The sequence below is a fragment of the Aplosporella prunicola genome (genome assembly GCF_010093885.1).
Source record: "Aplosporella prunicola CBS 121167 unplaced genomic scaffold K452scaffold_7, whole genome shotgun sequence".
NCBI lineage: Eukaryota > Fungi > Ascomycota > Dothideomycetes > Botryosphaeriales > Aplosporellaceae > Aplosporella > Aplosporella prunicola.
In genome coordinates, this window is record NW_022983535.1 from 116477 (window position 1) to 136940 (window position 20464).

Sequence of the window (20464 nt, forward strand, 5' to 3'; positions counted from 1 at the left end):
GGAACGCAGTCAGTAAAAAGCTAGAGGTGAATTCAGTCGTCCGTATCCCTGAAAAAAAGCAGCTTGATCAGTGCGCTGTGATCCATAATGAGGTTTCAGGGAGTGAACTTACCTCAAACCCGGTCGGACAGCCAGTGCGGTCTTGCAAACTCAATCCGCAGGGGAACAACGTCGTCCCGCGCGAAGTTCCGCAAGGAATCGTTTCGCCGAAGGCATAGAATGGTCTGTATCGTGCCTCTGGACTGGGCAGTGGTAGGTAGGTCAGGCCAGCTTCGTGGCAGGGGAGGACGCGCGCGACGCGGAGGGGTATTAAGCGATCTTCGGAGGACTGGGTCTTGCCAAAGGGTTGGAAGGACCTATAACCCAGAAGAATGTAAGCTTATACTCCATGAGGGAGGGAAGATGTCAAGGATGTTCTTGGTCCTTGCCTGTTCAAGTAATGAAACGCGCCTCGATCGTCCGGACCAAAAGCTGCCGCAGAGGCCCACCTACAGCCAAGCCCGCGCATTCCAGGGTTCCAATAGGGAAAAGCGTTCAAGTGGTCTCATGCGCATGTCCACGTTTGATCATAGAAGAACAGACTGGCGTGGACGTTCGGTTTGTAGGCGCGAAACGTTGAATCGAAGGCGATCGCGAGAGACTCGTGGGGTTGGTGATAGATCAGGGGTTCGTCATCAACATTCACAGATGGACCAGCGAAAGGGGGAATCGAGGTTGAAATCACCCTGGGTTGGAGGTTGGATGTGCGGCGCGGTGAGGTGGCTGCAGCGGCGATGAGTGTGGAGGCAGAGCCAGCCCACAACACCACAGAGGCCAGGACGCGTTCAGCGCGCACGATCGCTCTCCAGAAGAAACACCTGGAAGCTGCCTGCGCAGAAGCGAGAGCGAGGTGTTTACCGATTGCTTCGGTGGCCCATCTTCTTTCAGTGATCTGGCATGGGCAAACAAATAATGCATGAGACTCCCCGAAAGCACGGATAGCTGCAGGCTCTTACGAGCGAACCTGTCCACATGCTGCATCTTTGAGGCTTGTTCCTGGTCCTGTTTGGTGTGACAGGCTCCGATATGTCTGAGGAGATTCTTCGTTCCCAGCGCAGCACCGCTGTCCCGCGCGTCAAAGGCATCAAGTAACCTTCGCTGCGGAGTGGCATGGAGCAAACAGTTTCCCCAGCGCTCTCACTACACCAAAGCCTGCGTGCTGGTATGAGTGGCTCCCAATGATCGCGAACGCCACCCTCCAGACTCCAGACCCATTCAAGGCCGACAGGACCATCGCCTGCAAGAACAGGCCAAAGAGCTGAGCAAGAAGAGATTCATCTTCCTCGAAGGCCTGCGCAAGGCAAGCACGACAATGAAAAGAAATCAGCAACCTCAAGGGTTGGGTGGACATCAAAAATTGGTCTGAACCGCCGTGTTCATGTGTACGACGACAGAGCACCGGGGCCAGGGGCGCCGCGGTTGGGAAGAAATCAAAAATTGCGCGAGTGAACCTCGAAGGACTCATGGATAGCTTCCGCCACGATGTGCAATGCAGGGAAGCCGTCCAGGCCAGCCGTCTTCATGATCACGGTGGCCCCCACGGTGGGTAAGTATGAAGAAGAAGAAAAAAAGGGCGGAGGGGGGAGGGGGAGGGGGTTTATATAGACAAAGGTCAGTCACCCACTGCCCTTAGCGTCCGTCAGAGCTAAATAGCCGAGCATACAGAGCCTCCGTGTGGTGACGTAGTGGCCGTGGATCACTGTAATGTGGCTGGTTGCTGGCGGCCCGAGGGAGCGCTCATTTCACGCTGTTTCACCCAGGCCATTCACGAGCTTGCAAGAGCGCTACAGCCTAGTGATATCATTGCGTGCCAAGGAGCTCCACTCTCATGCGGCTTAGTTAGTCAGAGCTTGTGTCATTCACTATGTACATGTTGATCCTTTCACGCCGGGGAAGCAGCTCGGACCTGCCTTGTTGTTGGAAAGGCGTGCCGCCGGTAGAATCATCCAAGGCATTTCGAGGGGGTGGCCAAGCACCAACACACGATGAAGATGGTTGTTGGTTTTCTATCTTGGCTTTGCACATGGGGAAGTGCCTGGTAGGAGGCAGGTCCAATTCTGTCCAAGCAAAACCCGAACTCCCAGACCCGCGTTCGTGGCTTCACAACCCGCCAACCCTTTCTTACGTCGGTAACTGTGGAACGAGTGCGAAGTCATCTTGATCATTCATAGGCGGATAAGCTGCCACTATTCGAATTAAGTCACGTTCTCCTCAACTGTCAGTCGAGTGGGGTATGCCACGTAGATCACCTACTCCTTACGCTTCTATACGTTCCATCCACTCTTACAATCAGGTAATTTTTCAATGGTATTATGGTGCGGATGTAAGAGGATGTGAGGACATCTCTCAATGGTATAACGAAGCGGGGGTAGGAGGGCGTAAAGGCATCGCCTAAAGTCACGAGGGCGTTCGACGAACTACAGTATAAAAACAATCTCCATGCGACTGTAAACTATGCATTTTCGGAGTGAGCAAACTAGCTAACGATTGATGCAATCTTCCAGAGGCATCTTGTCCGCCGCCCTTTTGTGTCTCACTGAGTGGTGCGAAGACCATATCCCAATTGACGAAAACAGCAGCCTCTACGATATCCTCATTGAGCAGGGCAGGACAAATTGGCCTCCGCTTTACTCAGAGCTCCTCCAGGCGTAGCAATCGGCTTAATCGAGCCAAGGAAGTGCTTGGTGAGGACGAAGATCTGCGCTGAGTGATGGCGTTTGTCGTCATCTATGGATGATGATATCGTTGACATCAGTCATGGCGATCGGCTTTGCAGCGGTGGTTGCGGCGGGGGGGGAGGTGTTGTTGAAGCAGGGTAGGCGCAACTTTCTAATCCATAATGTCAGTGTGTGATTCCTTAAATCATTGCAAAGCGTTAACTTACCAGTACTGTCAAATCCTTGAAGAACGTGCTCTTGGGAGTAGCAGTGGAGATGCGCATGGGCTGATTTGACAGTTGAAACTCTGCATCTCGGTGAGAGCGCGCTGCTGCTCGCTCCCATCGGAGAAGCGAACGAAACCGTAACCACGAGATATGCCGCGCCCGTTGACTAGATCCGACATGAGGTGGAAGGGGCAGGTGTGTAGATGGGCATTGCAGCGTTGTGTAGTGGAGGAGCAATCAAATCTGCTTGACGCGCTTGCGCTTTATGCCTTTGTGCACTTCGTCAGGCCCTTGTTTCTAGAGCTTTCGCTTCTTGCTATCAGTCTTCCTGGCCTTGTGCTCCTTTGCCTCATACTCACTGGCTTTGCGCTCGTCGGTTTCGCGCTTCCACCAGACTTCGAGCCCCTGGCGCGCCTGCTGGGTCATGGCTCTGAGCCATCTCCGAGAGACCATGTCGTATCTATTGAAATGGACCAATTTGGCTTCTGATTATTATCGAAAAATTTTGTGGTGGGTGTTGGGGGAAGGTTGCGAAGCCAGTGTTGGACGTTGCTTGGAGCGGCCGGGCAGAGCTTATTTAAGTTCCGCCAGCCTGCCATCACCTCTCTTACTCCACTCCACAACACCTAACTTGTAACACTTAAGATCACTTTTGAGTTATCGTCGGTGAATCAGACTTATATCTTGGGTGAGTCTCCCTTCCCGTCAGCCTCTCCTTCCTCTTTCCCTTCAACATTCCCTTCGACTATTTCGCACTTTCGGCCACGCAACCAGCAAGTCTGTGTGACGAACGCCTTCATCTCCAGCTCCAGGCGATCACCATCTTGCCCGCACATGTCTACTCTGCGTCATCTTCCTTATGCAGCGGTGCTAACAATCATACAGGCGAAAGCCCATGTCTGGCTCCATCGTCAACTACCCTCAGGAGCAGAGCTGTTACAACGCCTGCGGGCTTTGGCGCCCTCGGCAGGAAGATAGAGACGATAACCACGCCCTCGGTCTCGGACCGCGACAGCAAACGCTTCTCGGGCGAGGTCAAGCCCTCCAAGCTCTCCCGCCCCGACACCCTGAAGAAGACCAAGATGGGCTTCACCAACTTTGTCAGCGGCCTGCGCAAGGTCAAGGCAACCAAGGAGCTCGAAACAAACAAGAACAAGTGGCAGCAGTTCAACGCAATGAGCGATACTCAACACCGAGTGCAGGTCGACTTTGAAGATCACATCGGCAACAAACGTCACACCATCACGGACTGCTTCTCCTTCTCAACTTCATGGTATGCAGGATCATCCACAAACCGCTTTATCTTCTCAAGCTGATGATATTTAGATGACACCATCATCCTGCACAACATCGACAACCTGAAGCAAGAGCGCACCTTGAGCCTCGCCTTCGTTTCTGCGCCTAGGGTAAGCAGAGAGGGCGATGAGGTACGATGTTCTATTTCTTCGGTTTGGGCAGATGGAGGATCAAACTCTTTGTGGAGACATGACAGACACAAGGACAGAATGGCAAGCACACACACAAGAATAAATCAGTCGTGATGAACATAATGGAATAAAAACTGATGGAGAAGATTTGAGAGCCTTTGAGCGCATTGTCGTGCCTTGCCATGGTTGACTTTGGCACAAAGGGAACCTCGCATTCAGGGACCGAACTTCGTAATAGTGCAGGACGATGTGAAGAACAGCCAGCTCCGCTTGGGCCCAGAAATGACAGTCATGACTTCGTTGTCGGATAACAACAGGCGGGAGCGAGCAGCACTGGTGAGCGCAGGAGGAGCTTGCTCTCGCGGTGGAGCGGCATGCTGGAGCTCGAGGCTGCCGCCGTTGGGCGGAACCTTTGCCAGCATGACAACACAGCCCTGCCGTCTATGCGGAGAGGCGGCTGGAAAGGTTGACTGTGTGCTGTCTGCGCGAGCAAAAGGCGTCGGCACACGCTGCCGCCGTTGTAGCTCCTTCTTGATAAAGCCACGTCCAAGTGTTGTGTAGGCCCCAAAAGTTGAGCGCGCCGGCAGCATGGTGGATTGTTCTGGCTGTCGCTTCGACCGAGGTCGCTCCTCTGGCGCACCCATCCCATAGAGAGCGTGGTAAAGGTCAAACCTTGCATTTTAGCTATCCAGAGTCCGGTACCACTGCCACGGGGGGCACAAGTTCACAACACCAAAAGCTGAGCGCGTCGGCGCCATGGCTGTTGTTTCAACCCAAGCAGTAGGCCACTCATATCACTCGGAGACACTGAAAGGTACAAGAAGCACGCACGCAACGACGTCAATAAGCGAACGCTAGATCTCAAAAGACTACGCAAACAAGAAACAAGAGAAGCCTTTTCTTCTTCAATTGCCCAGGCAAGCCGGGTGATGGAGGGGTTTACACCAAGTGGTCCGGGCGTGCACGCACATGGCACGGCGGCGCGTCATGGCTCGTGATTATCCAGTTAGTGTCTTTTAGTGACTGGCAGTGCTCGTGGCGTTTGGAAAGGCCTGGTCCGGAGCGTGGTGACTTGTAGGAGGTGACATGTGGAGACGGCGTGGCACAGGAGCGGCCCGCCCGTGTGGGGGAGCACGGTAGGGAGTAGAGCAGCGCCTCCTTCTTCACTTACAGGATACGTGGGGACCTCTGTCAGTAGACGTAACTGTCTCGCTGTATGGTGGCGTGGGGCCAGCCCGGAAGGCGCCACTGAACTCCCTATGTCTAGGATTGTAAGGCCGAGCCACAGGCATATTCACATCAAAGGTGCTTCCAATCTGCGCCAGCTATACCACAATCAGGTCATATACCACATCCATTCACCAAAGCCCTCACTTACCGCTTTGCTAGCGCCGTTGGCAGTCCATATAAACGCCCTCCCCTCCCACGTCTCCTTCTCTTTTTCTCCTCAGTGCAAGGGTCATTAGTAGTTAGGAAGTTCCGAGTACATTGCGTTCTTCGGCGCTTCCGCCAGCTAGCACACCAAACATTAAATTGGATAGTTTAATGTAAGAGTCTGGCTGCCGCTTCCGTAGTATTCTCTTTCCTTAGCTATTCTACATGCCTTCGACTTTCTTGAACTTTGATGTTTTTCTTAAGCTTCGTTCAACATTGATTTCTCGCCTTCGCTTGATTATTTAGGACGTGAAACTGGTGTTGCCTTTCCGTGTATGGTTCTGTCTGTGGTGTTGAGCTTCTTACTGTGTCCATGTATGCCATTTGATGTCTCTTTCCAGCCCTTGTTCGCCCAAGCTTCCAATATTGATGGGAAAGCCTGCTCCGGTTTGTGACTGTAACTGTCCGCGGCGGGGAGCCCTTGCAAGTCGACGAGCGGCGAGGAAGGCGACCAGAGTGAGCGCCATTGGGCGGAAGTTGACGGCGCCAACGAGCGGCGAACGAACCCCTCAGATACGCCCTGGGTTGTCAGATGAGCGGTGATGGTTCACCAAACTGTGACAGGCAAGGCTAGACAGCAGAGAAGAAGTTGGCTTCAAAAGATCCTATAGCAAGCCCGACAAGGGCAGGATGTCAGACTCACACTCTACGGAAGACAGCATGCCACGATCCTCAGCTCCCACAAACGCGCCCCTCCTACCAGGACAACCGGCAAAGACTTCGCGCGCAAGGTCGAAGGCTCACCAAGGCGTCTCTCAGCTCTCTCTCGCTCGGGAAGACGAATTCCAGTCTGCTTCTCACCCAAAGTGACCGCTGCTCGCGCCCAAAACCCGGAAAAGTCTCAACAGCTCTCGCGACTAATATCCTGCCACCGCGCGCGCCAGCTTAATAACCTAGTAGATGCGCCAGAGAACGAAGGTCGAAGGAAGCATCTTAGGCAGCCTTTGGCCTCTTCAACACCATTCATATCCAGCACACCCGCAGCTTCGATGATAGCCGGAACACCTTCGTCACAGTAAAGCTAACGCACTCCTTATCTACTCGGTCATGTCTCAGTATCCTCGCTTGGAGTACCGACCAGCTATCCTTAGACCTCTTTTATAAACCAGAGTACGCGCACACACGCCCCTCGACGCCTCTACTCAGTCCAACTGGCACACTGCGGCTGTCTCTCCTCCGACTTCATTACGTCTGTATCTATCACCACCACCAGCAACAGCTGCACCAGCTCCAGACAAACCCACAGAACGTTTCAAGCACACGAAGCACGGGCGACGGTCGACAAAGCCAGCATGAAGGCATTCGTCGCCATGAGCATGCTTAGCCTCGCCACACAGGCGGCGAGGTTAGTCTATGGCTGCTACCACTGCGGAGACGGGGCGCGAGTAATGAGCAAGCGCTTTGCATTTTCCGGCAGCAGCAGCAGCAGCAGCAGCAGCAGGACAAGGGCGCGAAGGCCAGGCGGACACTTATTAACAACGTGCTGAGCAGCCCACAAGCGGGGGCATGGGTGCTTGCGGAAGCGTGAGCAAGAAAGCGAGCAAGTGCGGGCAAGCGCTGAATGGCGCACGCTTTGCAAAGTCGCCTCAGGCTTCTCTTGCGTTGAGGAATTCCATTTTCACAATTGGGAGCGGCGCTTCATTGTCACTGACGAAGCTGTGGGGGACGAAGGAGCGCAGGGTAGTACCAATTAGCTACAGTCTAACAGGTTCAAGTTCACTGTCATGTTATGACCTCGCGATGCATCTCAAGTCATGGTTGGCCGCCAGAAGACAATCTCTAGCCTCTTTGAGTGGCCGGACAGAGGACGGAGAGTTGGCATTTGCTACCAAAGCAGCTCACTGCCTGTCGTCGGCTAGGCAAGGTCAAACAGACCCTGTCTGAGAGTGGCGTCCTAGCAACAAGAGCCCAAAGACGCCAAAGACAGCCTTGCCGCGCCGCCGCGCGAGCCCCAGCGCCTCCAGCCGCCAGCGTGCCCTGTCCGATCACTTCCTCCTCGCACCACCTTGGCCCCCTAGTCCAAGATGGGTTGTCCCCCATTTTGGTCCTCTACTCAGGCTCATAGTGCGCTTCCGACGTGTTCCTTCTGCTGATAGGTAGATCTTCTGACCGATAGCATTGGCGATACGCCGTGTCAACGGCGTATCGCCAATGCTATCGGGCAAACGGACTCGATTTTGTTGTTTCGAGAGAATTCCCATCTTGGGCTTGCAAGTATGGATTGGATCTATCAGGTTGCTGATGCAAATAGGGCAAGGCGAAAGTTGTGATATGTGCTCGTTGCCTGGAGACAGGGTGCCGTGTCTGCGAGCGGCTGGGATGGAGCATGGAGGGGGATAGAAAAGCGCTGATTGTTCGGGATTGCTCTGGTGGTACCTCGAAGAGAACTACGAGGCTTCCAGGCTGTAATGAAGATAGAAGATCGAACTAGAGAAATCTGCAGCTGTAAGCCATTGTCCTGTCAAACTTGGTGGGAGTTTCCTCTACCTGTTGGCGCAAACAAGAGCGCTTTCTTCGAGTTCGCCCATCCACCCAAACTCCTAAAAAGCTATTCGCCAGCTTTCCTAGATCCGCATGAGAGGGCTGTCAGGACTATAGCATCAGATGCGTCTCGGAACAAAACATGACGTCTGTGTGTTCCACCAGAGGGCCGTGAGGTCTGCTACCCGGCTCACCTTGCCTCGAATCCAGCCTTTGCGCACTAGACATCGCCGTCTGATGGTCAATAGCAGCGTGATATGTCGAGAACCGCAAAGGAGGTCATTTAGGTGGGTGTTGAGAGGCTTGGATTGGCAGAGGACACAAGGGCGCCGGGCCCTGGTTCCGCAGCTTGATCTTGACGAGGCATTGGAGCCCGTTTGCCCCTTCTTTTTGACTTTGCTGTCAAAGGCTCGCCTCGTATGATCTTTCAAAAAGGCAAACTGCAGACCTGGAAGATCAGAAAGTATTAGCCGTTGGCTGCAGTGCGACCGCGCAGGGTCGGGTGTGAGGATGGGGGAGGAGAACCTACGCTTTAGACGCTCCATCGTGTTCCCTCTATGCCGACGGACCGTAGGTATCAGGTCAGAGGAATCTAAGGGGTGCGAAAGCCGTTTGCGTCGAAAGTCGAAGGTTGAAGGTGGCCGCGATGGGGCGGCTCCGAGCTGGGTCGCTGTCGGGGGGAGTGCTTTCACGAAGGCCTAGCGACGGCTGCGACAGGACCTGCCTACGCTTCTGAGCGTCTGTCAGTGTAAGCCCTTACAGTTCTGCCATAAGTTTGATTCAGGAGTCAAGACATACCTCTGTCACTTTGGTGCGCGCCTTCGGGTTGCGCTGGGCGGACCTTGGGCCGGAGGAGCCAACGCTATTCACAGTTCATGCGTGACGCGAGACAGGAACTCCACAAAGCCATACTAGATAAGCTGATGCGGGCGGCAAGCTTGCCTTTCGCGGCGTTTTGCGTTGTAGAGTTGGTCGGAGTGCCATAATGGCTGTGAGCGGAGCCCGCTTTCCAGCTCAGCCACTAACGTCATAGGCCTGGTTTGTGGATGCATTCCAGATCCTCACGACCCCAACACATAGCTCTACAATCTCAGTAGCGTCTGGCTGCTAGCTGAGAGCATCTCAGGGAAGCATGAGGCGGCCTAGACGACAAAGCAAGGCCCGACCGACACTGAAAGCACAAGGTCGACACAATCTTGTTACTCTGAAGGAGGTTGATTCAAGCTACGAAAAACTATCAAAGGAATGTCGAGCGGAAGAGGTAGACAACCAAGAGGACTCTTCGGCCATCCGTGTAACCATGCGGTTTGCTCTAGCCAACTTCAATCATGATTTGACACGAGGACTCCGAAGAGCCAATCAGTCATGGGGCTACGTGAAGTGGCATGGATGATGATAGAACAAATAATAACACTAGTGCAAATAAGAAATGCTGAAGAAGAAAGAAAGGAGGATGGAGCGGGAATGGGAGGAATTTATAGGCGCCTCGGAACCCCCGGCGCCCGGCCGTTCTGAGATGTACGCAGGCTGCAGGTCCAAAACTACACGGCAGGTGCGGCACCCGGCACCCAGCACCTTCCCTGCCGCTGAGGGGCCTCTTTCCTTCCTAGGGAGGTAGGAGAGCCACGGCCTGCCCGCCGGGTAGCCGGATCTGCATGGCAAGGTTGGCCCCTTCACAGTTAACCTCGTTCACCTGGCTTTGAGAGAAGCACCAAGTCCTCTTCTTCTTCTCGGTACTTCACGCTATTAAACCCTCTTATCCTCGAGTTCGGCACTCGGACTTTTCTGCTTCGTGCAGCAAGCAAGCGCGTCACAATCAATTAGGCTCCAGGAGGAAGAATGCCAACATCAATAACTCACGAGTGAGGGCTCTCTGGAAGGAAGCAAAGATTCTAAGCCCAAGCGTTGTCGTTCAGATGCTCTCGATTCCCGATGTGTCCCGGCAGTCTTCAGGATCAATGACCAACTTCGTCGCGCCATAACATTGCCTACCACCAAATCCACACTGTGATGCCCATCATGACTGTAAATACCATCGGCAAATACCCAAATATAAATCGGTAAGCCCACACGTAGCTAATTTGTTGTCTCTACAAAGTTCTAGACAAGAAATGGCCGCGACCGCCGTTTTGTAATACTCAAAGATGGCAGCTCCTGCACCGGCACGTAACGTCTGGCTAATGATTGTCATAGCCTGTACGATCCATCAGACCAGACAACCAGACTTCGCCTGAGGTCTCCCGTCGTGCTCAAGCTTCATGCTCTTCGATTACTGGTATTTAATTGGAGCACGTAGCCATCGCCGACCGGATGGCAATGGCCAGAACGACGGCACATAAAGAAATGGGCAGAGAGGAAGGCAGAAAAGCGGATGAACAGTTTTACAGACTGCCAGTTCGATAGAAACAACGAAGGTACAACTGTCTCTCCAGCACTTTGCGGTGCCCATTGGTCTTAAACTGCTGCCAATTCTTCAACTACGTACTAAGCGAAATCCGATATGCCCACTAAGTACTCCTTCGGTTCATCCTCTAGCCACTCTGGGCCCTTTGGACGCTGGAATCGAGCCATGCCGATTTCGTCCTTCTTCACCGGTGTATCCATACACTCCGGATCTTCTTCCAGGCGATTTCCTCTCGTCCATTCGCGATCGCGCCAGCCACGTTGCGATGTATCTGTCTCCTTGGTGTTGGAACCCGGAGGGTTGAAATGGCTCTAGGACTGTGTACTTGGCCCTCTATTTCTGTTCTGTCGCCCTGAAAAGGATTGTGTGAAGCTGGACGCGAGGAATTGGACGCCGCTTCTCCTCCTAAATTACTACTACCTATGGAGGTATATATGCTGCTATCTAAAAGAACACGTTTTCTCTTTAAGATCCTTATTCCCTTGCAGTGGATAAACGTGTGGTATAAGGGGTAAGGCTGTAGTGTAACAACTGACTGTAATAAGGCTGAAAAAACGAGAGTTATCGGAGTGATCCTGGCTGACAGATTGATACTAGGTTTTTTTGTCGTCTGGAGAGCAGTGTACTCGTCTAGACCCTCGTACTCGTCGCGGTGGGTCTCCTGGGCGGTGTCGCCCTTCTCGTCAGGTGCGACTTGGGAGAAAAGTTCTTTTGAAAATCGTGCTATTGCTTGAGAAGTTGGGATGCTGCGGTCTGCTCATCCTTGCCCAGGCTTTTCGGGAGGGTGGACGAGTGTAAGGCCCGGATTGTGTTCTCTTGCGGGAAGTGTAGAGGGAGAGCGGTTACGTCAGGAATCGTAGTGATCCAAGCGAATGGTTTTAGGCAGTGTCTGCAAGCTGCTGGCAGAGGACGTTGGTGATGCAAGATTGGGACTCAGCGGGCGCCGGAGTTGGTATTTGTTTCCGTGGTAGGTTGTTTAGCTTGCCGGTGGAAGACTCGAAAGGGTTTGTCTGATCTTGCGCAAATGTTAGCGGATGTTGGGTGAGTTTGCGGCCGAAACAAGTGACTTGCCTGTTTGTGCCATCGCTTTCGTACCTTCTCTGAGCCGAGTTAGCCCATCTGGAAATAAGTAGCCGTGGTGGTCAAGTCGGCACATCTGGGCCGTACTTTGGAATCGCGTTGGCAGTCCAGCAGGCTGGCCAGTCTTGTGCGGCTGCTCCCCTTGCTCAAGCACACGCAGAGCCTTTTGACACGCATACTTGCTGGCTTTGAGTAAGCACTGTATGGGCGCAGTGGGACGTGCTAGGTGTTGCTTTGGCTTGTGTCAGGAGTAACTGTCTCTCCCCGAGACCTGGACGCACAGTTAGCTCTCGGAAAAGCGAAGGTGCAGCCGGGACCTACCTAAATTGTATGTGGTTGACTCAGAGATTGGCTTCTGTCACGGCCAGCTACGGAAAATGGGCTGGTTGTCGTGGTTGCTGGAAAGGTTGGTTGTGGAAGGAGGCAGGTCGGCCGGCAGAAGTTGCTTCGACGCGCCAGCTGCGCCTTTCGCCTTGCGACTCTCCGACCTTTGAACAACGTCTCCCACGTTCTTGCCTGCATTGTCGCCCGAAGTATCGTACCCTTCGGCTTCCTGTTATTCCACCAGCCTCCAGCACTGGCAAGCCTTTCCCAGGCACAAGTCGTTCCTGTCACCCCGACCTCTTGAACACCTAGTGCATACACGCTCTGCCGTGCTCGACTTCCAGATTCCAGCTTGCTCGCTCTCCGTACCCTTGAGGGAGAGTCATTCACTGTACACTCCATACCGCCCTGTCCACAAAGAGACACTCTCCAGTAGCAACAGGTTCCGTCCTTGTGTGTTCCATGAATGTCTAGTCAGTACATAGCCGCCCAGTTCAGACTTTCGCGATACTCCATAGCCATGCACAAATGGGAAACAGGAAGATGGATCGATGGACGCTGACCCTGAAGGTTCCTACGGTGTCTTTCAACCTTTCAGTTCAGTTGGGCATCTACTCTCGAGGCACAAATCGTAGACTTGCAGCGCGGAGGTCTGTTGGCAGGTTATATTGTAGGATTTTGGCTCTCAAGCGCCAGGGTCGCCGAGCGTGGATTCTTTGGGCAACGCTTCTCCCTCTCCAGATTGTTGAAATTGCATTGTTGGGAAGGATTTGACAGACAAAGCTTGCTGGTCGTGTTTCTGCGAAAGTTTGTGCCTTTCTTCCGGTTGTTTGCTGTAACCAATCTTGTTTGAAAAACGACAAAGGCAAACCCTGTCTTGCCTCGGCTTCATGCAGGAAAAAAGAGCACAAGAGGTCCATTCGAACGAATTTCTGAAGCAAGGTCTCTTTATAAGCTTGGAAGGTGGGCCTATTTGCTTGATGCCAATTTTCAGAGCCCCTGGAAAATAAAGGCGACATCGCGAAACTACGATCTCAGCGGTTCTTTGCAAGCAACGCTGTTTGATTGTTCCGATCTCATTCGTTGTTCGATAGCAAACAACCAAATGCTCCGCGCCGTCCTAAGCAAGACGGCGCTTCCTGCCCCACGCCCCAACCCAACAATATGGCAGCCCTGTCAGCTACCAGCAGCTATTTCTGAAAACGGCGGATCTGGTGTGACAGCAAAGTGGCTACGGTCTTTGGCTTCAGCGGCGGACCGAAATTACCAGTCAACACCAAAACGGCATCGACCTGTACGCAAGAGCAGCGCAGACAGAGCAAGCCACGAAGACCTTTTGCATTTGCAACCCCGATACCTTGGATGTACTAAGTCGCCTTCTGTCTTTCTAGTTGCAGCCCAACGAAATGAGCAACGCAAACGATCGCTCACCATGCCACGGCCACACTCCAGCACCACAGCCTTGTCCACCCTCATGCAGCTCACGCCTACCCGCAATCACATCCTGTACGCGCGCCTTGCTCTTCTTTTCCTCTTCCTGAGTCTTCGTCTCAAGCACATCCTTCCCGCCCTGCACACCTACGCCCACGGGCGCTTAACCTTCCAGACTCCACACGCCGCCAAACCACAGCCGACAAGACAAAACTCCTCGTGTGGGACTTGCGCACTGCCGCGGCCGGTGGGGTGACAAGCATTTGAGTCTATCGGTGCTGCCGAATGTGTGCGGGGCAGGGAAGTTGCTGAAGCCCCATGCGACGGGTGTGTGTTTTGATGTTGGAAAGGCGGCTGGGTGGATTGGGGAGAAGGTTGAGGTGGAGGTCTTGCATGTGGTGGCGGATGCGCATACCTTTGCCGTCTTCCAGGGCTAACTTCCTACTCCGTCCATCATTCCAGTTCATACCTGCTCTCCAAGCGGCAGAGAGACTTGCTTGTCCACAAGTCCCAAGATTTGGGCTCGAGCGATGACAGAGAAGCTGTGTTGGCCCTGTCCGCTCCATACAAGGCTCCGGGCGTCGAGGCTACGTGAGGACTTGTTTTGTAGGACGGAATGCGGGTCCATGTTGTATATAATCTTGTAAAGGCAGAAGATACGCGGAAGGTGGACATTGTATGTCTTGTAGGGAGATAGTCGATTGGCTTGTATGGCACATTCCGCTCAAGGTCCACGAATGGCAGCATCCGGTCTGTGAAGCCAAGTAAACGATAAATCTGAGCCGGAATTTGCGCCGAGCGCAATCATACCGCATCGCAACTTGGAACGGTTTCCCCATTAGCTGTTCCAGCGGCGTCTGATCCTGGTGAAGGTGCTGGCACTCAGCATAGGCGACATTCAGGTTGTGTAGCGTAAGGTCGAGCCGCAACAATAACGTACAAGATTCACTGGCTGATACGAGCGGCATCTTCGTGCTGGAATCAGACAATGTACTGGAGCGCTGTGAGCATCCTTTGCTGGAAGACCTTGGGGCAATCCGCGGCGCACCAGGGGGCGGATCACATCTGTTGCAACCTGCCGTGGGCAGCCCCTTCTTGAGGCTCCTAGGCTCAAAGCGCTTCAAGAATGGCATAATTCGCTTCTCTTGGGCCTTGTCAGGTTTGATTTGTCGGCTCATAGCCACGGAAAGGTGTAGGGAGCGTCTCTTGCCGAACCTGGGCGCAGTCAGGAGCCCTCAGGAGCTCGCAGGGGCTACAGCACTCGTTGTGACGATTTGAAGGCCTACGGCCAATGGGCCTAGGGGATTGCTAGCGATTCCTCAAACCTGTTCTGCTGGGGCATCGTTGGGGCAGCGGACGCTCGGGCAGAGCGCGCCGTCAACACCAAGGCCGCAGCCGACTTGCGCTTCTCACCCAATTACTCCTCCCCCCAACCACCACGATATCGACACAACCATTCTCCTTTGAAACTTTTTGACGGAAACTCACCTTCTTGACCTCCTCTTTCGGAGCACGTCAAGCTCTAGGCTTCGGACTTGCCGGCGTGGCTGTTTCGCTCAAATCACTGCCTGCCGACCAGGTCAAGCCGCCACTGAAGCCGCCACTCTGAGCAACTCCACCACGCAGGCCTTCCGAGCAATACTGAAGCCTACCCGAGAAAGAACCTTCCAATATGTAAGTGCTTGCGCCCCTTCGTGTCCGTTTTCCCAACACCAAAGCCGGCGGAGTGAAGGCTTGCCCGAACAACAAGCTCGGTCAGACCTGCTCACTGCTCTTCGCTATCCTCTCGACAATCATCCCCATTGCCTGTCCAACGCGTCAGGACTAGAGCTGCCGTGCGGTCTCTCAGTCAAGAGCAGCGCGACTGGCCACTTGACCGTCTCCCGAGGCTGATGCATTGACTGTCTGAACTTCCAACAACTTCCTTAGATACCCGCCGTGCTTCACACCAAACAGATACTTGGCTGCGATTTCTAGCTTTTACTGACAGCCTTGGACAGGTAACCGAATCACCATCAAGCTTCCAAACCTGTCGATCGAAACCCGCTGGACTAAGCCTTCCCTACGACTGACTACTCACACAAAGCTTCTTTCGCACCAAGGTACGTAAGCCTCCTAATCACCTACACGCCAAGTGTACATTGCAGTTTGGTTGTCGCAACACCCCAGTGATGACAATGCATTACTGCATTTTGAGTTGTGGACACGACCATAAGCCCAATGACTGAACCTCGGACCACGCGAGGTGTGGCTCAGCTCTCCTTGTTATGAGTCTTTGATGGTCCGTCTTGTGCTTGTGGTACGCCCACACGCTCTGGTTCACAGACGAGTCTTTGGTTCGCGCCGGAGGATTGTCTGATGAAGCCAGAGAATGAGAAATGTTGAGCTGTCTGAGGGGCCTTTCGTCGTCTTTCGCTAGAAACCGACCCAAATCCCTCTTTTGCGTTAATTATTATCCTCATGCTAATTTTTGCTTCGCAGGGCAAGCCTTGCACCGAGCCATTCGCGATAGACAAGCTCCCAGCTTGTTCCTCAGACTTGATCGTGGACGACTTTCATTCAGCTTCGAGTGCTGTTTTCCTTGGAGTAAGTAGATACTGCTGAAAGTTTTGACATTTTATAGCGCGTCGTGATGACACTTATGAACTTCACTGCAACTGACCCCATTGCAGGCAACTGCATGACCCAATCCGCTTTGGTCCATCTGGATCATTGCTGGGATAGGCGTGTCTTTGCCTGTTTTGCTATGATTATATTTTCAGCCTGAATCGACTTGAATCACTTCTACGCACTGTCCTTACCGCAGACAGTTATCACCATGCTAATTAATAGAGCTTAATAGGTATTCCGCTTGTCAAGCCAAACGAGCAAAGCATTTGCGACACTGGGCGACCAACCGGCGGTTTTGACCACACCACTAAGGCAGCCATTCCTCGGATGTTGCTTGTAGTCAACATCTTGGTATAGGGTGACCACATTTAACGGTATTGCGCTGCTCTGGTTCCAGGGCGCACCTCAAGAGTAAGTTTCCCTTCCGATTATTGAGTTTACCAGGCCCGGCATGATGATCAAAAGCTTCACCATCTTTCGACTGATTGTTATGATGCACACACAGCACCAAAGTCTGATTTGGGCCTCTTTGCCACTATCTTTCTGGTTTCGTGTCTTGAAATTTTGCTAACAAGTTGACTTGTTCCACAGAGGTTTTTCTTCCAGGCTAGAATTGGATCCGTAGTGAGAGGTCCCAGGCCTTGGTTCTTCAATATGCCACGCTCGAAGAATCCACAGCCTCCGGCGATACAGCCTCAGATTGCGCAATCGCAGTTGCAGCCGACGCCGTACGTACTCATCCTGATTAAACGCGCCAATGGGATATATATTGACGTTTTTCCAGAGCGACATTCGTCGTCAGGGAGGAGCCGCTTGATAAAGTGATGGCAGCTCATAGGGACCGAAGGGTCAAAGCGACCATACCGTTCCCTAGGCCTCCGGGAAAAAAGCAATTTTCCATCGAGATAATAACCAAGGTATACAACTATTTGGACAATGACAACCCTTCAAGAAAGAACTGGGACGATGCTCTGGGTGGATTCGACTATGCGGTCGGAGCTGTACACGAAGCCAGATCTACGGGTCTCGACTTTGCGGACAGCTTGATCAAGATCAGCCCCTATGACCACTATAGAACTAAGAAGGAGAGAATCTCACTCCTTATGGACAAGGCACTGCACTCCAGCAACGAGAAGCCCGATAGTGACCTGCGTTCACGCATTAATAAGGTCCGAGACGGGACTTTTGGCGACCAATTTTGCCACGTTTGCGGCAAGAGAAGGGTTGCCCAAATGAAGCTACTAGATTTTTTGCATTTCTGCAAAATGTGTCGCAGCTGCGAAGCCCAATGTTGGGTCCCGGAGAACGGCCACATATTGTGTACGTGTTGCAAAGCAAATCTCCTGCAGTTGCCGATTTATAACTCAAACACCCAGCTGACACATGAAATAGTCGTTGAGTACCATCCTTATATTCAGTACCTGGTCCCTCTTATATCTGGGTGCTTGAAGCCTTCACCACGATTTCTCGAGAACCGCCGCGAATTGGAAGTTGAATTCGATGACATCAACTTACGTCCTAATGGAACCTATCCTCGCCTAGAGGCGGTGGAGCAAGTCCTGACGCTGTACAACATGTCTCTCGACGAGTTCTGGACGAATTTGCAGTCTGACGGAGAGTTCCGCTGGCAGGTTTTGCTCAAGTCTTACGAGATAATCTTTATCCGCTTGTTTCAAAAGGAACTACAAGACTGGATGGAGACTGGCAGCAGCGGCAACTTCGGTTCCATCGGCACAGACATGTCTTTGCATGCCTGGCTTGCGCACCTGGACGTGCTCCACTCGACAACCACTTGCGTCAAGGATCGCGCGAAGGGATACATCAGGACGAATTATACAAGCTTCAAGAGCACCGTCGAGAGCGTCATGAAGGCGACAGAGGCTTCCGTAAAGTCTGGAGAGATCTTGCAGCGTGAAGGCCTATATACGCGTTACCACCACTACATGCCTTTATACGAGCAGATTTCCTCCGACGAAATCCTCGAGTTCATGCAGCCATTCTTCGAGTCGGTTGTGGACGATATGTTTTCTGCTTCGGTTGGAAAGCTTGAGGCTTTGATACGCGCCAAGAACATCGTCATTTTCCGTCCACCGCTGGAAGTACTGGACCCCCAGTTGCGGCAGCTTATTACGCCTGAGAGGAAGTTCAACAAGAACAACGAGTGGTGGCTGAGACGTATCTCCAGATACCTGCCTTACTACTCTCATACCCACGATGGAGACAAGCCGGTATACATACTCGGCAATATATGGGCCGGCGTACTTGGCCCAATGTTTAAGAACGCAGATACCAAGTCGATGTTGACCGTGCTGCCTTGTTCCGTTCAGGCGCCGCCGTGTCCCACCATGGGTAACATGGCACCGTTGGGTTGTCGTTCGACTGAAGCGTCCCGCATGACCAACAGCCCCATGGGTTGCAAAGCTCTGTATCGCCACAGCACCACGGGCACCATGGTGCCGCTTGGTACAGCTGAAGCCTCCGGCATGGCCCACAACTCCGTGCTTCACCAAGCTTCGTATCCTGGCAACACCATGGGCAACACGGCGCTGCTTAGCTCAACCGGAGCCTCCCGCCCGCTCAACAGTCCCATGGGTTATGGGGCTTTGTGTCACTACAACACCACGGGCAACACGGCGCTGCCTGGTTCAACCGGAGCTTCCCGCACGGCCAGCAACCCCATGCTTTACCGGTCCCCGTATGCTGACAACACCACGGGTAACTCGGCGGCGGTGGGCTCAGCTGGAGCCTCCAGTACAGCCTACAACCCCTTGGGTTACAAGGCCCCCCATCTTGGCGCCACCATGAGCAACACCACGGCGCATGGCCCAATTGGATACTACGCCAGAGCCAACAACGCCGTGCTCTACCGGCCCCCGTATACTGACAAGAGTACGGGCAACATGATGCCGGCTGCTCCAGCTGGAGCCTTCGACACGCCCTACAACCGCGAGAGTAACGTGGCTCCGCATACCCACGGCTACCTCAACACGGCTCCGCCCGGAAGGAACGGCGCAGCCGGCCAGAAGCGTCCTAGCCCATGGGAAAATGAGCCTCAAGAGCCGTCGGGACAGCCTCACGGGGCTAAGCGCCCGAGAAAGTCGTCTTAGTTAAGACTGTGCCCTGAGCTCTCATTGCGAGGCCAATTGAGGGTTTGTGGCCTCTTTCAGCACCCCCGAAAAACATGCTGTGCCTGTTCGACAGCATGACGGGTGCTGCTGTTGCAGCTGCTTTCAATTTCTTTTTTGCTTCCTGTTCAATTTTTTCCTTTCTTTTCCTTTGCAGTATCCATGGTGATTTGGCTCAGAACATCCTTGCGCAGAGCGGACTAATTTGTGTGGATCTCCGCCTCTTGTTTTTCTGCTTCTTCTGTTGGCCTTTCTTCTTCTCAGAGCCCGTGTAAAGAATTTGGAGCTTCAAAATTGACGTAGTAATTGAGGACTGGAAAATTTTCTTTTTAGGGTGTTTTTGAATAAACATAAGGCGCAAATATTTCGTTGTTCGACGGTTAAAGAGAAAAGACGAAGGAATGGGAGAGACGGGACTGGAGATGGAGAAAGGACGAAGGTAAACCCTTGAGCGGCAAAGGGAAGAAGAAAATGGTAAGTCAATGGAAGTATTAGACGAGCTGACTGAGAACTCTTTAGGATTGAGATAGGCGCTTGACGGAGAAACGGCTACAAAAACCCATAAAAAGCGAACAACGATGGACTCTTTGAGGCAATTCGCCATGGTTTGGACCATATGAAATGACTGTAAGAGAAACCACAAATAACATGCTCTGATTGAGGACCAAGGCTGACGACTTTGGATGACTAGAAAGCGGAAATGAGAACAAATGGCAGAGAGCCGTATGCGGATAGCCTTCGAGCGGCCTATGAGATATCATTGACGATGAGGTATGAAAAGTAAGAAATAATCAGAAAGCAAGGAGAACTCAAAGACGTTATTGACCAAAAGAGGTTGCACAGAGTTGCTTACGAGACAAGGAAAAAAACGGCACAGACGTCGACCAAATGGAGAGGCGAGGATCCTAGAAAGAAGAGATCGGAGATGAAGAGACTTCAAGAAGCGAATTGAACAATCCCGCAGCCGTGATAAAAGAGAAAAACGCGGTATCGCAAAGAGACAAAGAAACGACTCCAGCGGCAGAAAAGGAAGCGCATGCAACAACATCAGCATTTGAGCGCCTTGCAAGCCGGTTGAGCTGTTATATCCAAGTCCGGATCAGCTAGTGCCATGAGCCATCAGGGCTTGAGGCACCCAGGACATTTAACGGCGACATATTACAATCGCCCAGCAATTATAAGAAACATATGAATTGTTCGCTTTGTCTACAATGTGAACCACGGA

At 52.8% G+C, this 20464-nt stretch overlaps 2 protein-coding genes across 2 annotated transcripts; both read left to right on the forward strand.

The window, feature by feature from the left end:
• Positions 1-3100: 3100 nt before the first annotated feature.
• Positions 3101-4239, forward strand: K452DRAFT_306633 (uncharacterized protein; the record flags this gene model as incomplete). Its single annotated transcript, XM_033543002.1, has 4 exons — positions 3101-3118; positions 3140-3379; positions 3569-3611; positions 3698-4239. The coding sequence occupies 4 exons, from the start codon at positions 3101-3103 to the stop codon at positions 4237-4239; spliced, it is 843 nt and encodes a 280-aa protein (XP_033399700.1).
• A 12529-nt stretch (positions 4240-16768) lies between these two features.
• Positions 16769-19221, forward strand: K452DRAFT_316771 (uncharacterized protein; the record flags this gene model as incomplete). The annotated part of the gene is made up of 3 exons (XM_033544001.1): positions 16769-16842; positions 16899-17434; positions 17507-19221. The coding sequence occupies 3 exons, from the start codon at positions 16769-16771 to the stop codon at positions 19219-19221; spliced, it is 2325 nt and encodes a 774-aa protein (XP_033399701.1).
• Between the last annotated feature and the right edge of the window lie 1243 nt (positions 19222-20464).